Below are 18,269 nucleotides of genomic sequence, written 5' to 3'. Positions count from 1 at the left end.
TATCATTAGAAGAGTTAGTTTGATGATGGTGGAACGTATCCTTACTCGGTTCATAGTTCCAAACAATAATTAATGCTCATCATCGTTAAAATTTATCGTGATACTTAGTGTAATGTGATCCGCGTTTCTGTAATTTATGAGAATTTGATATATCGCAAAATGACAAACGATTCGATTTTTTTTTCTTTTTTTAAATTTTTTAAAAAAATTTCTATAGAATTCACAGAATTGTAAAGAAATGCTCTAATTCATTTTTTTTTAATATGGAAAATTTTTTTACTAAGATTCTAAAACTTTAAAAAAATTAAATTAATAAGAACATATTTTAAAAAGATTTAGATTTTCGTTATAATTCTCATTTTTTTTTATTTTCAAAAAAAGTTTTATAGGGCCAATAAAAAACTTTTAAAAATAATTTTTTTGCAATTAAAAAATATTTAATTATTCGCGAAACAACAATTTTTCACAACGTTCCTATAAATAAAATAATGTTCGTTATCTAACATTAGCATCAACATCATCTGGTCTAGAACAAGTGTAGAACAAGTGTCATTTAATTTATTTAAATAAACAATTCAAGGAACTTTTTTTAAGCGATAATTATTATTACATTAATGCGACAACTTATCTCCTCACGCTACAAACAACGAAAAAAAAAATAAAAGTTACTTGACGCGATTATATCACATTTCATTAGTATTATTATTGTTCGCTATTACTAGACAAGTGTCATTATATCAGATGATCAAGTCACTCCATAACTCCAATGATTTGCAAGTCGACGTTAAAATGATAAAGTTATTAATGCACTTTAAATTAAGCGACTTAGCATTATTATTATAAAATCGCGTACGATTAAGAACATATCGACGAGATAAATATTAACTAACTGGAATAAATTATACATGCACAAAATTGCGTCGCAGTTTTTATCAATCTCGAAGTCTTGTCTGTCTAACGTTCGCTTCAAAGATCATGTCCAGCGTTGTTTTTGTTTATGTTTTCACACTGAATATTGGTGATAATAAAATATAAGGAATTGTATCATGTTTCATAAATATTTTCGTGTTTTTACTGATAAATGTTGTTTATTTATACTAAAAGAATAAAAGTGATGATTCAATGGAAAAAAAAGTTGAAATATGATGAATTGAATTTCTGCAATTACATTTTTTGTAGAATTTAAATAGAGACAAAAAGCGTGCCATGCATCAAATTAATGTCAGTCAGTCCTGGCATCAGTAGACAGGTAACAGATGGTCGGTCCATCCGCAGCGCAGCATGGTACTTGAAAAATGATAATTATTAAGTTGAAATTGTGTTATTACACAAATGCATTAAAAAAGAGTGACATTTACATAATAGTTGCGGTGGAGTTTCGTTAAATGCGTCGCTATTTCAAATTTATTAATGTTTTGTTTGTACTTAATAATCATATTAGCGTGACATATCAATGTCAAGCTTAGGGCAAATATAACGTGGCAGGAGAGTTGACTGAACCAAAATGGAATTATTATTTTATTTAGTTAATTATGGTTAATGTCACTTTGGTTGGAGTGTGTCTCATTTTGAACAGTTAGCAAAGATCTGTATCTAAAATGTAACTATCAGGATTTTAATTAAATTTGAAGCATTTTTTGATCATAATACAATCTAATATTTACTTTAAGTTCATTTTGGAATTTGGAAAAGTGTTTATAGTTATCTAATTTTAGTGATAAATTATCAGTCTTCCCTCCATTTGAACTTTTCGATTTTCTGCCTCTTCCTTGCAAAGCGTTTGGCATCACAAACGGGATGAGAGAAATAGCGATTGCAATTTTTTTGGATTCAGCACATTCGTTCGAAGTTAATTGCTCGAATTGATTGTAAAAACAAACCTGAAATCATCACTAAAGAACACTTGGAAAAAAGAACAAATTACAATTGTCCAAAAATCAATTAAATTAGTTACAGAGACATACAGTTGACATGATATCATGATATAAAAAATTGTTTGAGTCTATTGAGGAAGACATTCACGGGATTTATTCCGACTTCTTGATGCAGGTTTATCGTTGAAAAATTACGTGGTTTCTTCAAGAAAATGCAGAATTCTTAAGTGAAAGGATTAAAGTATCAGAAATATTCAATTTTGATCCTTCCTTTTAGTTCTGTAAAGACAAATGATGATGAAAAAACTTTGACTAACAGAACAATAATAAAATAATAATCCAAAGTCTGTAATTTACAATAATCATAAACATAATCGTAAAATGTAACGAAGTACATGCATCCAATTTTCCAAAAATATATTTATTACAGCAGAATATGTTCTCTTCCTCTATCAAATCGCTTTATCTCCTATAACACGTTACTCTTTCACTCCCTCTCGCTCTCTCGTCAAACACATTTGTCGTCGTGCGAGTCGTGACGCTATTGTGTATTGACTTAGGTAATGGTGGATGAACGAGCCTGTATGAACATGCAGCAGCAAAAAAATAACACGCGTCTCGTCATGCACTAACATGTCATTATATTTTATGTGTATGTTGAGACTCATCCTGAAAGTTTATGCAATATTTTTCGGGGGATATGATCCATGTTTCCTTGCGGTTTTGTTTACTGCCACTCAATATGGATGCAGATTCCGGCTCCGGCAAATGTGTAGCTTTAAAACAAAAATATGGCATCGTAAAATTTAAGTACCAACTACCACAACATCAACCCTTTTCTTGGAAGAAAAACGACAAGCAACTCCACCTTTCCTTCCTCCGGCTCGTCAAAAATCTCTAAATTTATGCATATGAAATTCAATAACATAACGAACGACAACTACGAAGATTACAAATAATTTTATGTTAATGTAATAAAACTTTTTGCAAATATTTGTCATAAAAATAATGGAAAAAGGGTTCCGTTCTCCGCCTTCTCCAGTTAAGGGCAATAATTTAAAATAATTTTTGTGACAAAATCAATAATTTGCATATTTGAACAATTCACTTACTTGCGAAATGACACAAAAATATTAATCATATTAACTGTCATAACTGCTTTTCAGTTGCAGCAGAAAAAAGCCAAGCAGGCGATATAAATCAATTTTTCAAATCACGTAAAATGCAAGCGCTGCAAGTATGAAATAAAAAAACTTACCATTTGTCTTCATTTGTGTTGTTGAAGTCTGAATTCAAGTCAGGTCATGTTGATTTTGTAAAGTTATGATAATTGAAACGTTTTTTTCTGCTGCAGACTGCTTTTTATCGTTTTGTAATTTATTCTGTGAGAAACTCGGCGTACTACTTGGTGACAAGGAGATGAAAAAGAAGCCACAAGTGAGATAAGGAATTTCGTCTGGAATGTACTTTCCATGCAAACAAACTGTTAAGTTAATGTAAATTCTCACTAAGCTCAACCGCGAAGAAGGAAATCCACAATCTCACTCAGTTTTAATTAGTAAAAGTTTGGAACTAGGAAGGCCGCTCATGAAAGTTTAAACTTGAAAATCAACAACGTATTTAAGTTCCAAAAAATTTTGATTTTTGCTGGATTTCTGAATGAATCAGGGGTTATTGACCCATATTTGATCAGTTGTGCCAAAACCGGCTTTTTCATATCTACCCACTACGCAACTCCGTCTGACGAATTATACGATGAAACAAAAATTGTGAGAATATGTTCTTATCTGTGTTTTAGTATTTCTTATAAATTTCACGTATGGCATCTTATCACACTCAGTACTCATTTAACTTTACGCCAGTCGACTGTGTTTTGTTATTTACCTAATTTTCTGTTTATTTCAATATTAATTTCTGTCAAAATGTCTCGTATCAATCCGCCAGCCTCATTAAAGAAGCCTCTGAACGTGCCAGAGAAACTCATGATGGGTCCCGGCCCGTCAAACTACACGCAACGAGTGCGCGATGCCATGAGCCAGCCAATCTTGGGACATTTGCATCCAGAAACACTCAAAGTAAGTAGTGACTTTTGAATTGTCATGCATGATAACGGCAACGATTTCCGTGATTGTCTTAGATAATGGACGAGATAAAGGAAGGTATTCAATACATGTTCCAAACAACTAACACCGCAACAATGTGTATTACGGGCAGCGGGCATGCCGGCATGGAAGCCGTAATGGCAAACTTACTTGAGACGGGAGACGTTGTTTTGATTGGTACAACTGGTATCTGGGGTCAAAGAGCAGAAAACATGGTAAGATCATGCATTTCGTAAATAAAAATGTTCTAAAAATTGTTTGTTTTTATAGGCGGTGCGATATGGAGCTGATGCAAGAATCTTACACGCACAATACGGAAAACCAGTGACGCTACATGACTTGGAGGAATACATGAAAGTTCATAAGCCATCAGTGTTCTTTTTGGTGCAAGGAGAATCGTCGACTGGGTTAAAGCAGGATCTGAGAGGCATGGGTGATATTTGTCGCAAATACAATTGCTTGTTTGCTGTAGATACTGTTGCTTCATTAGGTGGCACAGAATTCTTTATGGATGAATGGAAAATTGATGTTGCTTATACCGGATCACAAAAAGTACTTGGAGCTCCTCCAGGTATCACACCGATTTCGTTTAACTGTCGAGCTATGTGAGTTTTTTTTTACTTAAACCGCTGGAAATATTTTTAAATGTAAATTCTTACCTGCAGTGAACGCATTAAGCGCCGGAATGAAAAAGTTAAAGTATATTATCTAGATGCCTTGCAACTCGGTGACTATTGGGGATGCTTCGGAAATCCACGATTGTAAGTTTAAATGATTTTTTTCACGTCAATCCTTCAATAACACAATATTTTGCCATAGCTACCATCACACTGGTTGCGCAACTCTTTTCTACGGTCTCCGAGAAGCTCTTGCTATCGCAGCCGAAGAAGGTCTCGAAAATCTCATCAAACGTCACAAGGAATGTTCGGAACGTTTCCAGCGTGGTATTGAAGCAATGGGACTAGAAATGTTCCTACCTGATAAAGAAAACCGACTCCCAACTGTAAATGCTGTCAACATTCCCAAAGGCGTAGATCAACTCAAAATCTCACAATATGCCGCTAAAAATTATTTGATGGAAATTTCGGGAGGACTTGGACCAACTGCAGGAGCAGTCATTCGCGTTGGACTTATGGGTGAAAATGCTCGTGTTGAAAAAGTTGATTTAGTATTGAGAGTATTGCGCGAAGCTATTGAAGCAACATCTGATTTCAAATTGAAAGAACTCTCGAAAATTTAAGACGAGATTTTTGATTGACAAGTTGAACAATATTTTGGACCAAAATTCAATAGAAACGCATCATCAATTATAAAAATAAATTAAAGAAAAAAAAGAGGCAATTCATCTTTCATTCTAGCACCTCTTTTATGACAAATTTTTCGTTTTCTCGTGTGTATGTCGTGACCAACGACTTAAACTACTGTTCTCTGCTACCACATAATGGAATCAAGTTTAAAATTATCCACAACACGCATTGTAAATGTAAACAAAATCCAGTCGAATAATGCTTCTATTCTTCTATGCAAGTCAGTATATTCAATATGTGCATGAAAAAAAAAAACGGTAGACTCTTAAGAAATACACCACTATAATAGTAAATAATAGTAAAATAAAACCAAGAAGTGAAAAAAAACTGGAAGACAATGACCTGCATTTAAGTTTGTTATTGTTTTGTCTCGTTCTGGCAAATGTCGCGGCAAATATCGCTCTTTCACTCTGGCCAACGTAACGTAACTTGCTCGGTTGTAAGCAAGACATGTGTTGTTGTTGTGAGTATTTTTTTTTTACTATACAACAACACTTACATTAAATTGACTTTAGGCTACTTTATTTTATTGGAATCATAATTTGTTGTCGCATTGCAAATGCAACTCACGTCGTCGAACGATGGAAGATTTTGCATTTCAAATAAAAGTGAATTATGGGTGTCATGAGCCTTTAAACGGGTCGATCATCATAATAATAATGTTTATTATCAGAATGATATCTTGAGTCAATATTTTTCTGATAATGTCAATAAAATCCTTTCTTCTTCTTCGTCAGTTATCGTGTTTTTTAAATCTATGAAGTATTAACAAATAAATAATATTATCGCTCACTTACATGTCAAGCGTTATTTTTGTTATCAAACAACCAAACCACAACACAAACATTATCGATTATGTATTCTATTCAACAAACTGGTTTTTAAAGTTAGTTGCATATATTTAAAATATAAAAAAAACTTTAAAATGACGCAGTTAAGAAAAAGAAATACTCGAGTGTTTGGTTATTTATCAATGTTTTTTTTCTAGAAGATGCGCTGTGGCGGTTTCCACGAACCGATTTTTTCGTCACTTTTCTTAGAGTAAGCTTCAGTCAAAATATTGTAGATTTTTGTATTTAATTTAAATTTAGCCTTGATGCTAAAAAATTTCAGGGCCCTGTTATTTTTTAACAGAAAACTTCTTTTAAGAATAGACAAGAATGAGAATTAAGACGAAAACTCTTTTAAACCGTTTAATCGTAATTTTCTTTATCACCTCTACTTCAACTGCACTTCAGGCTTCACTTTACATTTAAATGTAAATCGTAATATGGGAGTAAAAATAAGAAATACAAACGTAATAAAAATTCAAAAATTATATGCTTGTCCACGTGCATTCATTTTAAAAATTTATTTTATAATTTGATATCATTTGTATGTTTTTAAATTATCACACAGAGAGCTCGCTTTCATTGCTACCAACTTGCTTGCATGCATGCATTTCCATTGATTTGACAGAACAATAATTAGTTATGTGTTATTTATATTTACTTGAATACAATCAACCGCTACTGTACTTCATTCGTCGTTCATTACGTAAAACATCGTTCGATGCATCGAGAAAAAGTATCAGGAAAAAAATCGCTAATGATAAAGAAATATGGTAACAAAACCCATAATTAACTGAAGAAGAGTTCTTCTTTTTCTTTATACCAAGAAGACGAGACAGCCGGGATTTGACTAGACAGTTAATCACGACACTCTTGAGAGAGATTTAAATAGATGCGGATAAAGTTTCCGTGAAAATTTTGCACATAAGCGATTCTTGAGTAATATTTAATTGTTTTTCATCACATCAATATTAATATTGATGAGTGTTGCACAATAAATTTTACTATTAAATCCGAAACAAGTAACAAGCCCATAACACGCAGACAAAGGACTATAAATTTTGCAATCTTCAGTAAGTTAGACGCGAGGTAAATTTACGATATGATAAGGTTTATAATTAGTTGAAATTTAATACATTCGAAGATTCTTGCGGACTTCGATGTGAATGTTTATGATGGTCGTCGTTTTCCTTCATTGAATATATGGCATGATGATAGTAGTAATAATAATCAATTAAATGACCATCATTATCTTGGTGGTGTTTAATTACACATCAATATCGAATTACGGACCGTTACACTTACTGCTTGCTGTGTTTATGTTGTTGTGGATTGTTTTGACTACCGAGAATCTTTACGATGATGCGCTTGATGACTCGTTTTGAATTAGCTTGTTAGTAAATTTTATTACCTCTGAGATTTGTAGAAAAATATTGCAGGTTTAAAAAGTCAAGGAGCTCTTTAGTCACTGATTTTTTTACTTTATTAGCTTACTTTTTATAAAAAATTATTCTACTCGCTATTTTTCATTGCTTTCTAATTTAGCAATCAAACTTTCTATCATAGCTGAATCAATTAATCCTACAAATTTTTCCACTACTACTCCTCTTTTGAAACCTAGTACGGCAGGCACTGCTTTTACTTCGAACGTATGTACGAGCTCGGCATTTTCATCCAAGTCTACTACTGCCAAGTCTACATTTTCTTGCGATTCTAATATTTTAATGAGTGTTGGTGTCAGAATTTTACATGGTTCACACCATTCAGCGTGAAAATTGACGATTGTCGGTCGTTGGTTATTGACAACCTTTTTATCGAACTCATAATGATCTCTTATTACGAATTTCTTGAATTTTATGGTTTTTGGCCATGCTGAGATTCCTCTCCGGAAGCAGCTGTTTATGAGATTTGTACTGAGATTCAGTTTAAACCTTGAAGAATGGATTTATTTTTTAGTATATTACACTGTGTCATTTCTCAAATCAAATTAAATTAAATTATTTTACTCACATTATTTACAATTCACTTTGTTTTGTTTATGCAAGAAATATTTCTACTACAGTCTCATCTAGTACTACACATGTTCTCACTATTTTTTGGCTGTTGTCAAAAGCAAGTCAAACGTATTTCGAAAGTTATTTTCGTTACAAATAAAATCTCGCATTAAAATGTTTGACCTTTACTCGAACAATGCTAAGAAGATTTTGTCGCAAGATTGTCTGTCTGATAAATGATAAGACGCTTGATATCTCATGTGATTCACGTGCGTTTCATTTACTCGATTTTATCGTGTCACGGTGAAATTTAAAGTGCAAATATTTTTCTCTCGTCTACTAAATTGCGTCAAAGTATCTCAGTAACTGACTAACAAATAGTGATAACAAAATCATCTGTTTTCAGTTTCTATTAACACAATGCGGCGTGATCCATATTACGAGTGAGTGCCTTATCAAAAGATTTTCTCTCTAATATTCTCTCTCATTTTGTAAATTTTTTGTAGAAAATAGAGTTTCTTTACATGGACTTTAGTCGTCGGTAGCTGAACTCTGGAAACGTTTTGAGAATCTATATCATGAGAGACTGTTATGATAACGATGTCTATTTAAATAAAAACGCGGGTTGAATTTTGAGTACGTTCAAACATATCGGAACTCTCTTTTGTGATCCGTATTTTTTTTTCGTGTGAATAACAAGAATGACCAGTTAATCAGTTGATAAAAAAAAGTGAATGTCGAATCTTGTTTGACAACAAAACGTGGATTTTTGATTGTTGTGATATTTTTTCGGCATATCTAAAAATAGTTTGTATTTGCTTAGTGGACTCTCTATCTTCAAGTACTCTGAGCTGTAAACGCTTTATTGCTTGGTATTTTAGTTTGTAATGTGCTTTGGCATGAATTAGAGCAGATGTAATTTTGAGTGAAAAATTAATATTTTTTTGTAGTTAAACGGAATCATGTCACGGTCCGGACAACAAGAGACCGAGCCGTTGCATAAAAATGTGAATCACGTAGAAATAGCAAAGCATTTAAAGGACTCAGAAGAGGTTCAAGATGTCACGGGAATATCACCTTTTTGGAAACAGGTAAGTGATATTCTTTTCACGAGTTTTCAATTAAAAAAAATTTTTTGCTAGGCACTTGGATCATCACCACCAATAATAGCTTCCATTAGCTCAGGAATGCTCTTTGGATATTCAGCAACTTTGATCCCGGAACTACAGAAACCAGACTCTGATATTCAGGTCAATTTAGAATACGCATCATGGATTGCTTCAACAGTGCCTTTACTCATGTCATTTGGATGCTTAGTAGGCGGCACGATAATGGGTCGTTACGGAAGGAAAAATGCTCATTTCATACTTTGTATTCCCAAATTACTTGGATGGCTCACAATTTATCTCGCTCCAAACTTTGCAATTCTTCTCGTTGGTCGAATTCTTGGTGGATTAAGTGCGGGACTGTTAGCGACTTTGTTCCCAACGTACCTAGGAGAAGTTAGTGAACCTAAATATCGAGGATTTTTCCTCGTTGCTCCGTCAACTGCATTAGCGCTTGGAATATTAGCTACACATCTGTTAGGAACATTCCTTCATTGGCGGACCGTGGCGCTACTTGCCTCAATTCTTCCACTGATAACTGTGATTGTGCTATTTTTAGTTCCGGAAACCCCTTGCTGGTTGATCTCACAAAACAGATTCGATGAAGCCTTGAAAGCTTTTCGATGGCTGAGAGGCTCAAGTATCAGCAGTAAACGTGAGTTTGAGCAAATGTGGGATAAACACAAAGAAACTGAAGCAATTTCTGAAGACAGCTTTTGGAATAAGGCTTTTGTCGCTTTCAGAAGACCCGAATTCGTAAAACCTTTTGCGATCATCTTTTGCTGCTTCTTCACGATGCAGTTCTCAGGTCCATATATCGTTGCATTCTACAGCGTTAGTATTTTATCGAAGATATTAGGAACAACGATGAACGAATATCTCGTCATGAACGCAATCGACGTTCTTCGCTTAGTAATGGTAATTATTGCAAGTGGTCTCTTACGAACTGTGCGACGACGAGTTTTGCTACTCACAAGTGGTATTGGAACAACGATCTCTGCCATTGGATTAGCCGTTTTTATCTTTGCAACACGCTATTATCCACATTTAATGGAATTTTCCTGGTTCTCTGTGATACTGCTAGTCTCGTATATTTTCTTCATCAGCATCGGGATCTTCGTGCTGCCGTGGTGTATGGCTGGAGAGCTCTATCCTCTCGATTGTCGCAGTCTGGGAAGTAGTTTGAACATTTCCATCAACTTTTTCCTGTTTTTCATTTGTGTCAAAATTGCTCCTGCCTTATTTGAAAGTCTGGGCATTGATGGTGCCTTCCTCTTTTACGGTGGAATAGCTTTGATGGGCACTGTAGTACTTGGAATCGTTCTACCTGAAACGAAAGATCGAACGTTGGTGGACATTCAAATGCAATTTATCAAGAAAAAAGAGGAAATTACTCGGAATAACGTATAATCTTAAGGTAAAAATCAAATAAAACATGGCACGAAAGCCATTTTTTGCATATATGTATAAAGCAAATGACAAGTGACTCGTTTAATTATTCAATAATTGTATTTATCCGGAAATTATAGCAAATTAGTGCATCACTCGTTGTCGGTCGTCGTTGATGTAGCTTGCGTGCAGCAGCAAATTAATTCGTTCTTGTAAAAAGTTGATAGAAAATTACGAGCTCGTTATCTACTGCACATTATCACAGCTACTCATCATTTACAATATTTGCGAGTAAACATTGTTAGCCAGCTATCTCTGTCTGAATCTTGTTCCTTTTATTTGCTCAATCGTTCATTACCTTGCCAGCCACCACAGAAACGAAGGTCAATCGAAAAATTCACCGTGATAACGAGACGACGAGTAAAGTAAAAACTGATTCATCATCCCTGTCGTTGCTCCGTTCAATTTTAACGGTTGTCACAATACTTGACATTTTATAATTTAATTGTTATCGAAAAAAAAATACAAGATTATGATGTAACAAGTCCACGCAAGTCGAACGATTATTATTGACGATGTTAAATATGACGAAGGAGGGAGAACATGACTCAATTATAATCACATTTTCATGGGAACGCAGAAAAATTTTTCATAAAATTCAGATCAATCACAACGATGTCGATCTTGCATGTGCGGTAATGAGACTCGTTGAGGGATGATTGACAAGTCGCAACCCTTTTCTCATGCAAGGGCGAGTTGTTGAGTCAAGTTGGATTTTTGTTTTTTCACGGTTTCATGTTAAAAAGGAAGTTGTTCTGGTTTTAATTGTTAGGCAATGATGTAATTTAATGGCAATCAATGTTCTGCTAATGCAATATTTAACAACAATCGAGGGTTGGTAGGTAATTAGATGAGATTTTTATGGGAAAATTTTCTACAAATATTGATTAATTGACGGGTTTTGTTGATTTTAATTGTACAAAGGCATTTTGTAGTCAGAAATATTAATTTTGTAATTCTTTCAATTTTCTTTAATTCTAATTTTTAGAAAAAAAATAATAATAAAATAAAAAATAATTTTAAAAAAATATATAAATTAAATTTAAAAAGATTTTTTAAAATTAATTAAATAATTATAATATAATAAAAAATAATTTGTTTCACAAAAAATATTTTAATTTTTTTTTTAAATATTTTTTTTAAATAAAAAAGCCTTGGCAAAAAATTTTTTAAAGTCAGTTGAAAATAAAATTCATTAAAAAAATATTCAAACACGCAATGTTTTTTTTATCTCATTTAAATGTCCTCAAAACCCAAACAAACCATTAATTGCTCGAATTACTCGTCACAAGACAATCGACCGACTAAAAACCGTCCAGCTTTATCAACAAATAACGTTCCGTTAAACAAAAAAAGATAATTTAAAAACAAACGCATCAAATATCGCTCATTTTGTTTAAAACAAATGTAAACATATCATTAAAATGCCCTCTATCATATCAATTAAAAAGCATGCTGATAGTTGATGGAACTTTTAACCTAGATTTACTCTACACGTACATCAGCTTATTCTTATTTTTTTTTTCCTTTATTTAATTTTTATATTTATTTTTTTTTCGTTCAGCGTCGTTTTAGTTGTTGTTGTTGTAAATCGTACCACTGATTGTACGTTTTTTTAAGACGTTCGTTTGGACGTTGCCTTGCTTCGCTTTTATGTTGTGTATATCTTGAAAGCGTGTAGTGTCGTTCTTATGTTAGTACAATATAGATTAAAATTTATTCAAGCGTTGCATTTAAACTGTCTGTTAATATCGTCAATTTGAACACCTGTGTCTGATTTGATGATTTCTTTAAACAAATTCGTTCGCTCGTTGATGTATACTTTTATTATTATTACTCTCGTTTGTTTAAAAAAATATAAAAAGAACGCTTCGTTTTCATTTATTTGTTCATTTATGGTCTAATTGAGTTTTCTGATTGTGGTTTTTCGATAAAAAGTGCCAAATTTCAATTTTTTGGTGACACGACGACGGTTTTAGTTCCGCTTGCATGAAAAACACTCAAGTTAAGTAATAATTCATTTATAAAAACAACAAAGAGAGTTAAAAAGGATAAAAAGGGTGGCAACTACGATGATGACAACGCAAAATAGAGAGAACGAGAGTATTTATTTCAGTTTTTCACTACATTAACCCTTCACTGTTTATTTTTTTAAGCTAAAATATTTTAAATGAACATGAATATTCACGAAAAATATTTTTAAATGGGTTTCCTCTCGGAAAAGTAAATAAATAATACTGCCAAAAAATAATAAATATTTGATTTATGTGACAAGGAAGCTGACAATTTGAATGAATAACCACAAAAATTTTTAATGATGATTTTAGATGTTTTTAACTCGTCCCTTTTATTTTTTGGTTTGACTGTAATTAGGATAAATTAATTTTGTTTTTTTGATAAAATTTCATTTTAAATTTGTTTTTCATCAAATTATTGACATTTAAAAAAATTAATTTAATATAAAAAAACATAAAAAAAATATTAAGAGTCCCTTAAAAATTTAAAATTATTTTTTTAAATTAAATTTTTAATTTTAACATTTTACCATTTTTTAATTGGTTTTTTTTTTAATAATTAGGTAGCTAGTCCTTGAATATTTTATTATTTTTTAATTTTTTTTTTTTTTTAATAAAATAAAAAAAATTATTTTTAATGGCTTTTTAATAAATGTAAGAAAAAAACTAGAAGTTTTTTAAATAATTTTTTTGTTAATAAAATTTATACAAAAATTTTTAAGTAAAAATATTTTCAGTGTTCTTCTTAGAAAATTAAATCGTTCAAAATAATTCAAAGTTACAAGAAATTCACGTTCAAAAAAACGCGACGACGTTACCAATTAACACAGCAGCATGCAAGCGACGTCAAATCCGAACTTCTGACGATGATTAAAAGATTTACCAAATCAATTTCAGTTTCCACTTGAACGATTTTTAATTTATTTATTTTTTTCTCGACATATCTTATAATTTTTGACAACCAAATCGTGTACTTTTCTCCTCTGCATGCATCCACAAGAATCGGACAATCAACCAAACTTGCATCCACAAAAAAAAGAGTCCGTACAAAAAAAAACTTTAATATGACATTAAGACAAGCACATATACACGGATTAAAGTAAAGCGAGTCAAATTGATGCAGCTACCATGTTACACACTCTCATAAACAGGTTTTGTGTTTCTCTTTGTAATGTTTTATTTTTTTTATCTGCTCTGAACAAAAAAAAAACGACGACGACGGACAACGCGTATGATTGTTTTTTAAATTTAAATTTATATGACGCGACGTCGATTCACGTCGTCATCGTCTCTTTCTCGTATGGAAAAGTTTGAAAAAAAAACGATAAATGACCAGACAAACATATCAGAACTTAAGCGAAGCAAAAAAAAAATGAGTAACAAAAGGCAGTAGCTTATACATGTTAAATGCAGCACAAGACGACATCCAAACAACTGAAAAAAATAAAAGATAAAGTATCGTGCTGTCTCTTCAACATCAAATAATGATGATGAAAAAGGTTTGTAGTGAGGTAGAAAGTAAGTGGCTTGGATTTGGGGACTTGAGCGTTATCTTAATTCGAGTTTAACTTGAAAAGGAACGCGTGATTGGTGAAAAAGAATAAAGTTTTACAGGAGAGAGAATATAAAAAAGATAATAAAATAACATAAAAATAAAATAATGATAATAACAATAAATTCAAATTTAAGCGTGTACAACAGAAATTGAATATACGCATCAGCTCAATATCAAGCAGCACCCAAAATTTAAAAGAAATCTCGTGTCTTACGAAGCGAATTGCATTCGATGTAACATTTTCAAAAAAATATCCGTTTAATGGCTTTCATTGGGATTTTATAAAAATTTTTTTTGAGTTGCAAAAAAATATTTTTTTTTAGATTTTAAAATAATTTTTTCACTGCAACATGTACATTTTTTAAAATTACATTTTTTTTTATACAAAACATTTTTTTAATCAAATATTTTTTTATCAATATTGAGACGGAAAAAAATAAAAACTTTAAAATTTATTTTAAGGAAAATGTTTAAACTTTAACAAAATTTTAAGCATTAAAAAATTTTTTAAAAGAAAAAAATTAATACTTCTTATAATTTTTTAATTCGTTTTCAAAGAATAAAAATATTTAAAAGTATTTTTTCATCGGCATTTAAAAATATAAAATTTTAATTTTAATTTTTATAAAATTTTTATTTTATAATTTAAAATTTTTAAAAATTTTTTAAAATTTCAAAAAACGCGCTTAACTTTTTAAATTTATAATTTCAACCTAATTGACCATCCCGGCAATTAATCATTAAATCTCGCGTACACTTTCATTCGCTTTCAAGCTCTATTCCAAAATGATTACTTTTTTTCGAGTCAATGTTAATTTTAACGTCTTTGTATATTACTCACACCTTTTATTTCTTTTATAACGTTTTTTTTCGTGTGTCCATCTCCACAGTTAAAAAAACTGAACAAAAAAAAAATATATCTTAAAAAAAAATTTAAAAAAATATATTAAAAAATATATTAAAAAAATATATTAAAAAAATATTAAAAAAAAAATATAAAAAAAATATTTAAAATATATATATATAAAAAATCTTTTTAAATAAACAAGAGCCTTGTTTTAAAAAGTAAATTTAATTTTTGACAACAGAAACTTGAATATAAAGGATTTACTTTATTAAAAACGCGCTTAGATCACTTTTAGAGTTTCTTATTTTTTCTTTTATTTTAATTTCATGACCTAATTGACCATCCCGGCAATATAATCATAATAACAATATTTCTGGTTCTTTCCTTCTCGCGTACACTTTCATATCGCTTTCAAGCTCTATTCCAACTTTTTTTTATGATGATTACTTTTTTTCGAGTCAATGTTAATTTTAACGTCTTTGTATATTACTCACACCTTTTATTTCTTTTATAACGTTTTTTTTCGTGTGTCCATCTCCACAGTTATCGAGAAACACGAATCATAAATGAACAAAAAAAAAGAGTAAAATGATTACTCCGAAAGTGATACAATAGCTCTAGGTGATGCGCTACTGTTAAGTTATCTCAAAAAATATAAAAAAGCTGTAAATGAGAAAAGAAAACGAAGATGGATTGAAATTGATAAAGATTTGTTTGATTTGTTAACAATCGAATTATAGATTGATCTTTATCAGTAAATTTCTTGTTGAATTTTTATTTTTAAAAAAGTAAAGCACTTGAACTTTGACGTGGATAGAAATTGGACAAAGAAGGCACTAAACATGCATGGCAATAATATATGAAGCAAAAACACGGACATCATTAAGGACGAACGTTGTCGGTGCATTTCCACTTCTAAATACGTTGACCTAGGTTGTGTTTTTTTTCTTATGAAAAAATTGTACGTTTTCAATAGAAATGAGCTGCATTTTAATAAAAACCCATTAAAAGGTTAATGGATTATAATATTTTGAATAGAAATGTCAGGCAGGATGAATGCATTTATTGAGGAGACAAAGGAAATTATTTTCTATTGAAATTCAATATAAAAATATCAGGTTTTAAAATCTGATCTGAGGAATTTTTTTTTTCTTGTTTGATTGCCATTGAGGGTTAAAATTAATGAGTCTCCGAGAGTTCAACAACCAGAAAAATCAATGAATGGCAAACACAAAGGCAAGTCAAGTTAAACAGAAAAATCACAAGGTATTTTTATGCTTAAAGGAGCATATAACCAGATCAACCACCAAACCGCCTTCCATTGACATTTAAACGTACCTTGACATGCCGCCGCAGCAAACTTTTTGAAACTACTCCCGTTTTCTTATTATTAATAATTCATCTCCTCCTTTGAGTTTTACTTCTTTTTGAAAAAAATAAAAATCGAAGGGAACGTAAGAAATCTGTGATTATTTATAAATTTTTCAAAACTTCCGAAGGGAATAAGGAATTTTTCTGTAATAATCATTAAAATTTATAAACAAAGTGACAAACATGACGACGACGACGCGACAAGAAGGAATTTCCCTCAAAATAATATTTTCAGTGTAGCGTTAAAATTTAACTTTTCCTGGCGTGGCTTCTCTTCCTTTTTGTTTCTTTGGTGGCACGACATGACATTCCAAAATAATAACAACAAACACAATCATTTATCACGCAAACAAATGATGTGTGTCCTGAGCGACATTCCTTTCGGTCTGGCTTCAGTCATGATTTTTCTGTGTTTTTTTTTTGTTGCGCAAATGTTTTGAATAAATGAGGAGGTTGGTCGTGGTCGTGGTAAGGTGCAAAACGGTGGCGACGGAAAAATTTTGTGGGATGACTAATGGATTGGAATAAGTTTGAAAATGAAAATTTTTCGTTAGAATTGAGATTTTCCTGTGGTAGAAAATGAACTTGCAGAGATTTATTTGCGTAAAAATAACTAATAAAAAATAATTAAATTTGGGTAATTTTAATTTAATTTAAAAAAAAATAAAATTAAAAAATATTAAATTAAATTTGGGTAATATTGAATTTAAATATTGATTTTTTTTGCAATATATTTTGCAATTTTTTTTTTAATGAAACTTAAAATTAAAATAAATTTATATTTTTAAATAAAAAAAAAAATATTTTAAATTTAATTAAAATAAATCAAAATGTTTAAAATATTTTTACATTTTTAAATTCTATAGTTTTATTATTACGATCTCGATATTCAAACTTTTTAATATTTTTTTTAAAATTATCAGATACAAAAAAATATTCAAAAATAATTTTTTTTTTAAATAAAATAAATCACTAAAATTTAATTTAATAAATTTTTTTCTGCTCTCATAAATTGAATTTAAACTAAATCCGACCATCATAACCCGAAAGATCGTAATTAAATAATAGAAATGTTTAACTAACGACCAATAACCAAAAAAAATGAAAATAGAAAAAAAAATTAATTATAGACGTCAAGTCAAAAATAAGTCAAAGGACACCCTTATAATAACGCTCAACCATTCAATACAGACATTCCAAAAATATTTTGTTTGATTTTTAAAACTAAATATTTATATATTTTCCTCTTATAATTTTTACTAAGAAAAAATAGAAGAAGAAGGGAGAGAACAGCTATTTATATTCCTGTCAGAGATTCTTATCTTTCAATCATCATAAACTTTGGAGAGAAACTCCGTACTAGAATTGCACTTTTGAACTCTTCCACACTGCCACACAAATACGTCGATGAATAAGTTTTCCTGCCGAGAAGCTATTAATCAGAGACTCTTTCAGACAATTTTTTTTTTCTATTCTTCAAAAAATATTTGAAAAAAATAAGAATGCAACATGACATGAGCACGAACGTCTGCGGTAAAAATATTTATTTTTATTAATCAATGCAACAATTTTTTTATTTTATTTTTTTTTTATTTGAGACACAAGTTCCGATGACTGATTGTCAACAGGAAAAAAATACAATGAACGAAAAAAAAATTTATAAACATTTGTTTAATTGAGAACCATATTTAGCACATTGTCACCACATTTTTTGCCATTCGGATCATTTAACATCAACAATGAAGGCCGAAAAAAAGTGCATTGTTTTTTATGCAATTATTGTTTTGTGGTGTCGTTACATAATTTATCAAACACAAAA

General features: G+C 30.8%; 2 protein-coding genes across 3 annotated transcripts; both read left to right on the top strand.

Annotated features, from left to right (window-relative positions):
* The first annotated feature begins 3,717 nt into the window (after positions 1-3,717).
* LOC134833385 (alanine--glyoxylate aminotransferase) lies at positions 3,718-5,775 on the top strand. Its single transcript, XM_063847697.1, has 5 exons — positions 3,718-3,949; positions 4,012-4,191; positions 4,247-4,581; positions 4,642-4,737; positions 4,796-5,775. The coding sequence occupies exons 1-5, from the start codon at positions 3,797-3,799 to the stop codon at positions 5,214-5,216; spliced, it is 1,185 nt and encodes a 394-aa protein (XP_063703767.1). The 5' UTR covers positions 3,718-3,796; the 3' UTR covers positions 5,217-5,775.
* A 2,967-nt stretch (positions 5,776-8,742) lies between these two features.
* LOC134837151 (facilitated trehalose transporter Tret1-like) lies at positions 8,743-11,595 on the top strand. Of its 2 annotated transcripts, XM_063852492.1 has the most exons (3): positions 8,743-8,991; positions 9,058-9,198; positions 9,250-11,595. In XM_063852492.1, the coding sequence occupies exons 2-3, from the start codon at positions 9,070-9,072 to the stop codon at positions 10,621-10,623; spliced, it is 1,503 nt and encodes a 500-aa protein (XP_063708562.1). In that variant the 5' UTR covers positions 8,743-8,991; positions 9,058-9,069; the 3' UTR covers positions 10,624-11,595. The 2 variants fall into 2 exon arrangements, with proteins under 2 accessions (XP_063708562.1, XP_063708561.1); XM_063852491.1 differs by lacking the exon at positions 8,743-8,991 and having other exon boundaries at positions 9,012-9,198.
* The last annotated feature ends 6,674 nt before the right edge of the window (positions 11,596-18,269 follow it).

The sequence above is a fragment of the Culicoides brevitarsis genome, chromosome 1 (assembly GCF_036172545.1).
Source record: "Culicoides brevitarsis isolate CSIRO-B50_1 chromosome 1, AGI_CSIRO_Cbre_v1, whole genome shotgun sequence".
In the NCBI taxonomy this organism is placed as follows: Eukaryota; Metazoa; Arthropoda; class Insecta; order Diptera; family Ceratopogonidae; genus Culicoides; species Culicoides brevitarsis.
Note: the sequence above shows the minus strand (reverse complement) of the source record. Positions and strands in the feature narration are given on the sequence as shown.

Bases quoted from the DNA above. Each gene is read 5' to 3' on its own strand.
- LOC134833385 (XM_063847697.1), top strand. From the start codon at position 3,797: ATGTCTCGTATCAATCCGCCAGCCTCATTAAAGAAGCCTCTGAACGTG. The intron at 3,950-4,011 runs GTAAGTAGTGAC...TGATTGTCTTAG, and splicing joins TGCATCCAGAAACACTCAAA to ATAATGGACGAGATAAAGGA. The intron at 4,582-4,641 runs GTGAGTTTTTTT...TCTTACCTGCAG, and splicing joins TCGTTTAACTGTCGAGCTAT to TGAACGCATTAAGCGCCGGA.
- LOC134837151 (XM_063852492.1), top strand. From the start codon at position 9,070: ATGTCACGGTCCGGACAACAAGAGACCGAGCCGTTGCATAAAAATGTG. The intron at 9,199-9,249 runs GTAAGTGATATT...ATTTTTTGCTAG, and splicing joins TATCACCTTTTTGGAAACAG to GCACTTGGATCATCACCACC.